Raw genomic sequence first — 11,338 nt, 5'->3', positions numbered from 1 at the left:
ATTCCCAGAACAAATGACCATATCTTCTAAAAGGGAAAATTAATAATCTTTTTTCTCAAAGTAATGATAAACCTGTGAGTTGGATGTAGAACAGTCAGAATCAATATGTAGACATTTGACCTTTTTAGAGAGGTTTAGCAAAAAAGACTGCACCTCTGGGGTCATTTGGGTGGATTTTCCATATCTCTGGCCCCCCTTGGTCGATTTTGCTGATTGACACCTCTTTCTAACCGTCAGAGCCAATGGAATCGAGGGAAAGTTCCCCACACACACAGGTTACCAAATAAGGAGTGAGAGAGACGCGTAGAAAAACCGGAAGCTGCGCTAACCTCTGGTGGCTACCATTAGCAGCTAATTTTTCTTCTCCGATTTTTGCATAAAAATGGAATTATGGATTATCAATAATTTGTTCAAAGTGACAGACACATTGCTATAACCTATGGCTTAACCTTCAGCCACGTTTTTTCTCGTTTGAATGCCATTGAACACGACTTTTGATCAGAGTAACAGCTAAGGTGAGCATATCTCCGTGTTTTGCTACCTAAAGCTACTCGTGTGTCGTCTGTATTTGCTTCCCCTGTCGCGAGTTCTGATCGCTCAGTGATGATCCTTATGTTTCTATAATCTGTGGACTCTCAGGATGTTAGCTAAGCTTGTTTGTGCATATCCAATAAGTATATCGATCGGTATAGCTAGAGTTCTGTGCTAAAGACCTTGAGATTTTTTCGCACAGGGCTAATTCAGAGGCTCGGCGTTGGCTTTGTGTGTTTTTTTGCTAAAAAAAATAATCATCAGTTAGCAAAGTTTCTTCCCGTTACATGATATGAAACATTCATAGTTTATTAAATCTTAAGAAACCCTCAGACGCTGTTGCTTGCAGATGATGAGGGTTTGGACCCTTCGGCGGGTCCGTGGGGCTTAAGAGGTTGTAATCCACACAAACACACACACACCTTAGCTTGTTGATGTCGATGAGGAACAGGAGGAGAGGCTCGCTGTTGGTGGTCTGCGGGACAGTGAGTGGACACGTGTCCGTCTCCTCCGCCTGCAGAGGGAATTACAAAAAAACACAAAACACGATAAACCAATCTGAATGTGCAAACACCCGATCTGTTGATGGAAACACGACTGAGACTCATGATCTGATTTAGGAGATGTTAGGGCTGAGAGCAAGAGAGAAGACACAGCAGGGACGTAAACAAGGTGTCTCCTGACGCAAACAAGATGTCTCCTGACGCAAACAAGATGTCTCCTGACGCAAACAAGATGTGTCTCCTGACGCAAACAAGATGTCTCCTGACGCAAACAAGATGTCTCCTGACGCAAACAAGATGTCTCCTGACGCAAACAAGATGTCTCCTGACGCAAACAAGATGTCTCCTGACGCAAACAAGATGTCTCCTGACGTAAACAAGATGTCTCCTGACGCAAACAAGATGTCTCCTGACGCAAACAAGATGTCTCCTGACGCAAACAAGATGTGTCTCCTGACGCAAACAAGATGTCTCCTGACGCAAACAAGATGTCTCCTGACGCAAACAAGATGTTTGACGCAAACAAGATGTCTCCTGACGCAAACAAGATGTCTCCTGACGCAAACAAGATGTCTCCTGACGCAAACAAGATGTCTCCTGACGCAAACAAGATGTCTCCTGACGCAAACAAGATGTCTCCTGACGCAAACAAGATGTTTGACGCAAACAAGATGTCTCCTGACGCAAACAAGATGTCTCCTGACGCAAACAAGATGTCTCCTGACGCAAACAAGATGTCTCCTGACGCAAACAAGATGTCTGACGCAAACAAGATGTCTCCTGACGCAAACAAGATGTCTCCTGACGTAAACAAGATGTCTCCTGACGTAAACAAGATGTCTCCTGACGTAAACAAGATGTCTCCTGACGTAAACAAGATGTCTCCTGACACAAACAAGATGTCTCCTGACTAGGGCTGTGCATCTTCACTGGTCTCACGATTCGATTACGATTATCCTGTCAACGATTCGATTCAATTCGATATCCCGATGCATCACGATTCATACCAATGCGGTGCATCCTCAATTTTCTATATTACTGCACATGGCTTATTTTTCATCAATGCATACATGCAGTAAATACATATCAACTCTCTTTTTATTATTTAGAAAGTGCTTCAGAAATCAATCACATAAATGTCTTGACATTAATTTATAAACCTAAATGAATTGTATAGGTCTAGCCTCCCTATATCTGTGTGTGAAATTGTTCCATCCTCAAAAACAAAAAAATAATGCTTCTGCAGTCTAGCTGCAGCTTCTAGCAACGGCCTTCTGTTAAAGAAAGGACACTGAATGTCCTGAATGTGGCATCACACACAGGACTTGAGTCTGAACACAGCAGACAAGAGTATTTACAACAGCATATAACAACTAAAATACTGCATGTGGGTGCACACTCACATTCTCTGTCTTACTGTTACATAAATCCCATGAATGTATGAGATTAAGTTAGCTTCATTATATCTCAGTGATTAAGTGAATAAAAAAGTTTCTATCGGGTCACTATCAGCCTGTCACTCATTATTTTCAGGGAGGGGGCGGGGCTTAGAGGAACAGAGGAGACGGTGATCGCGGAAGCTTTATTCCTCCTGCCTTCACAAACTTTACACACGTATATATCGTCTGGAAATTGCTAGAGGACATTCATACTCTGCAATCCAAGACTTAATTAAATCCACCAAAAACCTGACATCATTGTAACGCGATTATTATTGAAAAACATAAATCGCTGAGCCGCAGCGACACGGAGTGATTCAGAGCGGGTCCTTCTGCTGTTGGTTCTGGACTGGTGTTCTTGTGTTGGTGGATAAAGCAGACTGCTCCGTGTTTGGTGTTGCTGTGCCGCTGTCACGTCTGTTCCCTGATCTCTGCGTCACCGACCGATTTGATATTAAAGTGACAGAAAAAAAAAACGTTGTAGTAAAGCCGCGGCCGGAAAATCAGGAAGCAACGTTACTACGCTATAACCGATTATCTTCCGTCACTGCATCGAGACCGAATCGTCCACGTCCGCATCGCAATGCATCGTAGAAACGATTATTTTCAACACCCCTACTCCTGACGCAAACAAGATGTCTCCTGACGCAAACAAGATGTCTCCTGACGCAAACAAGATGTCTCCTGACGTAAACAAGATGTCTCCTGACGCAAACAAGATGTCTCCTGACGCAAACAAGATGTCTCCTGACGCAAACAAGATGTCTCCTGACGCAAACAAGATGTCTCCTGACGCAAACAAGATGTCTCCTGACGTAAACAAGATGTCTCCTGACGCAAACAAGATGTCTCCTGACGCAAACAAGATGTCTCCTGACGCAAACAAGATGTCTCCTGACGCAAACAAGATGTCTCCTGACGTAAACAAGATGTCTCCTGACGGAAACAAGATGTCTCCTGACGGAAACAAGATGTCTCCTGACGTAAACAAAATGTCTCCTGACGTAAACAAGATGTCTCCTGACGCAAACAAAGCTGTCTCTTCGTCTGACGCTCCGTTTGATTCTCAGATTTCTGGAGGAATTATACAGTTTTTGAGGAACAGACATTTTGTTTTCTGGCATCACTTTACGGGGGGAATCTGCATTTCGGTATGAGGGTGCACGCTGAGAGTGAGAGGGCGCAGAGACCCTGTTACCCTGATAGTTATGATGTACTCACTGTGTAGGATAAGACTCCGTTGACTCTGGACCTGGAGAGGGTGAACCCGAGCTGCACAGAGGAAGAGAGAGGTGGTTACTCAATACATACTTCACTCTTCACTGAACCAGAACGCCAAGTTCGTGCAAATTATATAGAACAAAATTGATATTTCTGCTTTTTTGAAGAGGCCATATATCAGTAGTGTCTCTACTTTAAGAGTCCTCTCCTGCTGATGTTCAGGTGTATATCAGTATGTAGTGTCTCTACTTTAAAGAGTCCTCTCCTGATGATGTTCAGGTGTATATCAGTATGTAGTGTCTCTACTTTAAAGAGTCCTCTCCTGCTGATGTTCAGGTGTATATCAGTATGTAGTGTCTCTACTTTAAAGAGTTCTCTCCTGCTGATGTTCAGGTGTATATCAGTATGTAGTGTCTCTACTTTTAAAGAGTCCTCTCCTGCTGATGTTCAGGTATATATCAGTATGTAGTGTCTCTACTTTAAGAGTCCTCTCCTGCTGATGTTCAGGTGTATATCAGTATGTAGTGTCTCTACTTTAAAGAGTCCTCTCCTGCTGATGTTCAGGTGTATATCAGTATGTAGTGTCTCTACTTTAAAGAGTCCTCTCCTGCTGATGTTCAGGTGTATATCAGTATGTAGTGTCTCTACTTTAAGAGTCCTCTCCTGCTGATGTTCAGGTGTATATCAGTATGTAGTGTCTCTACTTTAAAGAGTCCTCTCCTGCTGATGTTCAGGTGTATATCAGTATGTAGTGTCTCTACTTTAAAGAGTCCTCTCCTGCTGATGTTCAGGTGTATATCAGTATGTAGTGTCTCTACTTTAAAGAGTCCTCTCCTGCTGATGTTCAGGTGTATATCAGTATGTAGTGTCTCTACTTTAAAGAGTTCTCTCCTGCTGATGTTCAGGTGTATATCAGTATGTAGTGTCTCTACTTTAAAGAGTCCTCTCCTGCTGATGTTCAGGTATATATCAGTATGTAGTGTCTCTACTTTAAAGAGTCCTCTCCTGCTGATGTTCAGCTGTATATCAGTATGTAATGTCTCTACTTTAAAGAGTCCTCTCCTGCTGATGTTCAGGTGTATATCAGTATGTAGTCTCTATTTTAAAGAGTCCTCTCCTGCTGATGTTCAGCTGTATATCAGTATGTAATGTCTCTACTTTAAAGAGTCCTCTCCTGCTGATGTTCAGGTGTATATCAGTATGTAGTCTCTACTTTAAAGAGTCCTCTCCTGCTGATGTTCAGGTGTATATCAGGATGTAGTCTCCACTTTAAAGAGTCCTCTCCTGCTGATGTTCAGGTGTATATCAGTATGTAGTGTCTCTACTTTAAGAGTCCTCTCCTGCTGATGTTCAGGTGTATATCAGTATGTAGTGTCTCTACTTTAAAGAGTCCTCTCCTGCTGATGTTCAGGTGTATATCAGTATGTAGTGTCTCTACTTTAAGAGTCCTCTCCTGCTGATGGTCAGGTGTATATCAGTATGTAGTGTCTCTACTTTAAAGAGTCCTCTCCTGCTGATGTTCAGGTGTATATCAGTATGTAGTATCTCTACTTTAAAGAGTTCTCTCCTGCTGATGTTCAGGTGTATATCAGTATGTAGTGTCTCTACTTTAAAGAGTCCTCTCCTGCTGATGTTCAGGTGTATATCAGTATGTAGTGTCTCTACTTTAAAGAGTCCTCTCCTGCTGATGTTCAGGTGTATATCAGTATGTAGTGTCTCTACTTTAAAGAGTCCTCTCCTGCTGATGTTCAGGTGTATATCAGTATGTAGTGTCTCTACTTTAAAGAGTCCTCTCCTGCTGATGTTCAGGTGTATATCAGTATGTAGTGTCTCTACTTTAAAGAGTCCTCTCCTGCTGATGTTCAGGTGTATATCAGTATGTAATGTCTCTACTTTAAAGAGTCCTCTCCTGCTGATGTTCAGGTGTATATCAGTAAGTAGTGTCTCTACTTTAAAGAGTCCTCTCCTGCTGATGTTCAGGTGTATATCAGTATGTAGTGTCTCTACTTTAAAGAGTCCTCTCCTGCTGATGATCAGGTGTATATCAGCATGTAGTGTCTCTACTTTAAAGAGTCCTCTCCTGATGATGTTCAGGTGTATATCAGTATGTAGTGTCTCTACTTTAAAGAGTCCTCTCCTGCTGATGTTCAGGTGTATATCAGTATGTAGTGTCTCTACTTTAAAGAGTCCTCTCCTGCTGATGTTCAGGTGTATATCAGTATGTAGTGTCTCTACTTTAAAGAGTCCTCTCCTGCTGATGTTCAGGTGTATATCAGCATGTAGTGTCTCTACTTTAAAGAGTCCTCTCCTGATGATGTTCAGGTGTATATCAGTATGTAGTGTCTCTACTTTAAAGAGTCCTCTCCTGCTGATGTTCAGGTGTAGATCAGTATGTAGTGTCTCTACTTTAAAGAGTCCTCTCCTGCTGATGTTCAGGTGTATATCAGTATGTAGTGTCTCTACTTTAAAGAGTCCTCTCCTGCTGATGATCAGGTGTATATCAGCATGTAGTGTCTCTACTTTAAAGAGTCCTCTCCTGCTGATGTTCAGGTGTATATCAGCATGTAGTGTCTCTACTTTAAAGAGTCCTCTCCTGCTGATGTTCAGGAGTATATCAGTATGTAGTGTCTCTACTTTAAAGAGTCCTCTCCTGCTGATGTTCAGGTGTATATCAGCATGTAGTGTCTCTACTTTAAAGAGTCCTCTCCTGCTGATATTCAGGTGTATATCAGTATGTAGTGTCTCTACTTTAAAGAGTCCTCTCCTGCTGATGTTCAGGTGTATATCAGTATGTAGTGTCTCTACTTTAAAGAGTCCTCTCCTGCTGATGTTCAGGTGTATATCAGTATGTAGTGTCTCTACTTTAAAGAGTCCTCTCCTGCTGATGTTCAGGTGTATATCAGTATGTAGTGTCTCTACTTTAAAGAGTCCTCTCCTGCTGATGTTCAGGTGTATATCAGTATGTAGTGTCTCTACTTTAAAGAGTCCTCTCCTGCTGATGTTCAGGTGTATATCAGTATGTAGTGTCTCTACTTTAAAGAGTCCTCTCCTGCTGATGATCAGGTGTATATCAGTATGTAGTGTCTCTACTTTAAAGAGTCCTCTCCTGCTGATGTTCAGGTGTATATCAGTATGTAGTGTCTCTACTTTAAAGAGTCCTCTCCTGCTGATGTTCAGGTGTATATCAGTATGTAGTAGGGGTGTAACGGTACAAGTACCGAAATTATTCGGTACGGGCCCTTCACTTCGGTACAGGTGTGTACCGAAGTGAACCGAACGAATATAACGTTAAACGTAAAAAATTGAGAACGTGAACAACTTTTTGGAAGTAGTCTCAGGTGCTGCGGCGCAGCATTCAGAGTCATTTGCTCACAATGGGTTCAACGCGTCATAGAGCAAGCAAGTCATTTCATTGGACGAGAGGCATGCTATGAGAGCTGGTCACAGGGATGCGTTCAAATTTAGTCAGTAATTTGAGGAACTCTCAAAATGGCGAACGCAGGGAAAGTTGAGCTCGAAAATCCTCCAGCATCATTGAAGTCTCCGGTTTGGGAACATTATGGTTTCGCAGTTACGAACAATGATGACGGACAAAGACAGGTGGACCGAACTAAAGCTGTTTGTCGGCATTGTTCGACACACATTGGTTACGCGGCCGGCAATACAACACACATGCACACGCATCTGAAAAGGCATCACCCGAACGTAAATATTACCGGTACCAAACGAAAAATTACTGAAGTGCAAACCCAACTCCCGCTAGCATTTAAGCCTCCACCACTCGTAAAAAATTCCGACCGAGCCAAAGCTATCACAAACGCCATAGGTGTTTTCATAGCAGCGGACATGCGACCATATTCCGTTGTGGAGAATATAGGGTTCAAACACATGTTGAGAGTGGTCGAGCCTCGTTACCAGGTTCCCTCTCGTCCGCACTTCAGCCAGGAAGTGATACCAGCACTTTACAATAAAGTAAAAACGACAGTTGTACACGACCTATCCAAGGCATCTTCTATTGCTCTAACGACCGATGGGTGGACATCTAGGGCCACCGAGAGTTATTTAACTGTAACGGCGCACTACATTACACCCGACTGCAACTGGAACATGCAAAGCCACGTCCTGCAAACTCCCCCCCTTTACGAACAGCACACAAGCACACATCTGGCAGAGGTACTGAAGGAGGTAGTGTCAGAATGGAAGTTGGAGAGGCCAGGTAACACAATTCCAGTCACAACAGATAACGCTAGAAACATTGTCAATGCAATCAGTGAAGCTGGACTGGGCCCCAAAATTGGATGCTTTGCTCACACAATGAATTTAGCAGCACAAAAAGCAACAGGAATCAACCAGGTGTCCAGGCTGCTAGGCAGAATCAGGAGTGTTGTGTCTTTCTTCCACCGTAGCACAACAGCTGCACATATATTGCAGTGCAAACAGGAGATGCTCAATGTGCCAAAACACAAACTCATCCATGATGTCCCCACTCGCTGGAACTCCAGTTATGACATGGTGGAGCGGTATCTTGAGCAGCAAGCTGCTGTTTACTCAGCATTGACAGAAAAGGCCCTCAAGAAAAACAAAAACATGAATACATTGAGTGACCAGGATGTGAGAATGGCAGAGGAGGTAATTGAGGTCCTTAAACCTTAAAAACGATCACAACACTGATGTGCACTGAAACAACTCCATCAGTTTCAATGATCCTGCCTCTCAAAACAATGCTGATTAAATCCATGGGACCAAATGAGAAGGACTGTCCAACTGTGAAGGAAGTCAAAGCTGCCATCAGAGGGAGCCTAAAGGACAGATACACTGACCCTGCTCTTCAGGGCTTTCTTCATACATGCACAGCTGTAGATCCAAGGTTCAAGGCCCTTTCTCATGGATAATGCCTGCCGTGAACACATCTACAACAGTCTCACTACAGAGATTGTGGCCATTGAAGAACAGGTATACAATTAATTAATTTCCTTATGCATACATGTAATTTTTGCTTAATTTGAAACATTTTATAGCTGTTACAATGTGAATAGTACTCTCATGTAAAATATAACATTATTTCTGTCATTTAATTCTGCAGAGGGAGGCCACAGAGACAGCAGGAGCCATGTCATCCGCAGGGAGAGCAGACCCAGAGGAATCTGGAGAATCTTCTTCCTCCTCCTCCTCCTCCCATCAGGAAGTCAGCCATGGCAGAACTGTTTGGTGAGCTCTTCAACACTGAGGAGAGAAACAAGTCTACTTTGCAGCTGGTGAAGGGAGAGGTTACCTCATACATGGCAGCGGACAGCACTTCACTGGACTCCGACCCACTTGCATGGTGGAAGAACAATGAGGCCAAATATCCTCATGTTGCCATGTTGGCAAAGCGCTACCTGGCTGTATCTGCTACCTCTGTCCCTAGCGAGAGGGTGTTCTCCACAGCAGGAGACATTGTTAGTGCCAGCAGATCTGCCCTTTTGCCAAGCTGTGGACAAGTTCATTTTTCTTAAAAAAAAACTGAAAATACAATGAGAAGCAATCTGCCGGCTAATGTCAATCTGCCGGCTGCTCAGGTCTGAGTACTAGTACATTACGAACTGAGTACTACAGTACAGTTCAAGCACAGATTTCAGTTCATCGAAATGCTGCACCTTAATGTTTATTTTATTATATTTTGTATTTATTTGAGTTCACAATTTAATAATAATAAAAATTAAAAAAAAACATATTTTATGTTTTGTGAGAATTTTTTCTGCTGTACCGAAAACGTACCGAACCGAACCGTGACCTAAAAACGAGGTACATACCGAACCGAAATCTTTGTGAAGTGTTACACCCCTAGTATGTAGTGTCTCTACTTTAAAGAGTCCTCTCCTGCTTTAATGTTCAAAAAGCTCTTTATTTTTCTCAAACCACCTCTTTTCACCCTCTGCCTGAAACCAGAGGCCAGGAACCCCCAGAAAGCGTGGTAGGAACTCTTTAAAGCAGTGTTTCTCACCGGGTACATGGTGTAGTTGATTTCAGGCAGACGCAGAGACACCAGCTTCACGTCCAGAGTCCCGTTGGCGTAGAAACCAAAGTTGTTGAGATCGACGGAGGACCGGGTTTCATTCTGGGAGCAAAGAGAAATCCAAAAAAATTCAACAAATAGTTGAAGTCAGTTAGTTTAGAGAGCACATTCAGGACAGGAGCTTCTTGATAAGTAAAGTAAAATAGTAAATAGTGACTAAAATACATAATAAAATAATACAAGTACAAGATCTGAGTACTTCTACTTTTACTGAAGTACAGGATCTGAGTACTTCTACTATTACTGAAGTACAAGATCCGAGTACTTCTACTTTTACTCAAGTACAAGATCTGAGTACAAGATCTGAGTACTTCTACTTTTACTCAAGTACAAGATCTGAGTACTTCTACTTTCACTCAAGTACAAGATCTGAGTACTTCTACTTTCACTCAAGTACAAGATCTGAGTACTTCTACTTTTACTCAAGTACAAGATCTGAGTACTTCTACTTTTACTCAAGTACAAGATCTGAGTACTTCTACTTTCACTCAAGTACAAGATCTGAGTACTTCTACTTTTACTCAAGTACAAGATCTGAGTACTTCTACTTTTACTCAAGTACAAGATCTGAGTACTTCTACTTTTACTCAATTACAAGTTCTGAGTACTTCTTCCTCTGATAAATAGCATCACTGATTAGCATACTAGCTAATAACCTGCTACTCTACCTAGCCTCTCTGCTAGCATATGTTATCCCACAGTTAAAGATGTCAGACTTACATTCAGGGTGAGTTTGTGGATCCTGGCTTCAGATCCGAACAGCAGCAGGAGGAGCAGAATCCCCCCGGAACAACAGACCCTTATGTGCGCCATCTCTTTATTCATATATATCTTTATTAATATATATATCTTTATTCTACCTCCAGCTACAGCCGTTAGCCGTTAGCTGCTAACGCTAGCCACACTCCTTCAGATAAACAGCTCACAGTGCTAACACTTTACGAGGCTACACGCAGTGCTAATCCTTAAATACACTGTGGGCTCTTTAATAACGTGGTTTTATGGTCGGATTATAAACCTTTACGCTCTGTTTTCCGGTTCTTTTGTGGTTTCATGGCGGAACGTAACAGCTTCCTGGAGCAGAAACACAACAGCGAAGAGAGACAGACGCGTCACTTCCGGTTCACTTGATTTCACGATAACGTGAGTATAAGTATGTTTATGACACATTATAAATATGTTCAAGAAACATTTGTGTACTTGATTTATAAATACATGTTGGTGCACAACCCTTAACCGTGTGTTATTGTATCATGCATACAGTCCAGTGTCACCACTTCCGCATTGGACTACACCTTTAACTTGTCACTAGTCACGTGGGTCACTCTGTGACTCCACGCAGCTGCTATGGAGAGGCGAAGTCACGCCCATCTACTTCCGGACCATGGGACCCCGGAAGCGAAAAATGTACATTGAATTCAATGGAGAGAGAACACGTATCTTTTGATCCCGTTTGAATTGTGCCACGAACTACACATATGATGTTTGTCAATCTTAAACAATCATTTCCGTGTCAAAAAAGTCACATTTTGTCGTAAAACTGCTGAAATATAAGACTATGAAAAATACGCTACTACAAAGACTACAAA

General features: G+C 42.4%; 1 protein-coding gene across 2 annotated transcripts; it reads right to left on the bottom strand.

Annotated features, from left to right (window-relative positions):
* Window positions 1-293: 293 nt before the first annotated feature.
* LOC117548916 (protein GPR108) lies at window positions 294-11,013 on the bottom strand. 2 transcript variants are annotated; one of them, XM_034220446.1, is made up of 4 exons: window positions 10,470-11,013; window positions 9,678-9,791; window positions 3,695-3,745; window positions 294-1,048 (listed from the first exon to the last, which is right to left on the bottom strand). In XM_034220446.1, exons 1-4 carry the CDS (start codon window positions 10,572-10,574, stop codon window positions 833-835), a joined length of 486 nt encoding a protein of 161 aa, XP_034076337.1. In that variant the 5' UTR covers window positions 10,575-11,013; the 3' UTR covers window positions 294-832. The 2 variants fall into 2 exon arrangements, with proteins under 2 accessions (XP_034076337.1, XP_034076338.1); XM_034220447.1 differs by having other exon boundaries at window positions 296-1,045; window positions 10,470-11,010.
* Window positions 11,014-11,338: the final 325 nt, after the last annotated feature.

This window comes from Gymnodraco acuticeps, unplaced genomic scaffold (genome assembly GCF_902827175.1).
Source record: "Gymnodraco acuticeps unplaced genomic scaffold, fGymAcu1.1, whole genome shotgun sequence".
Classification (NCBI taxonomy): domain Eukaryota; kingdom Metazoa; phylum Chordata; class Actinopteri; order Perciformes; family Bathydraconidae; genus Gymnodraco; species Gymnodraco acuticeps.
This window is presented reverse-complemented; position numbering and strand designations above follow the sequence as displayed.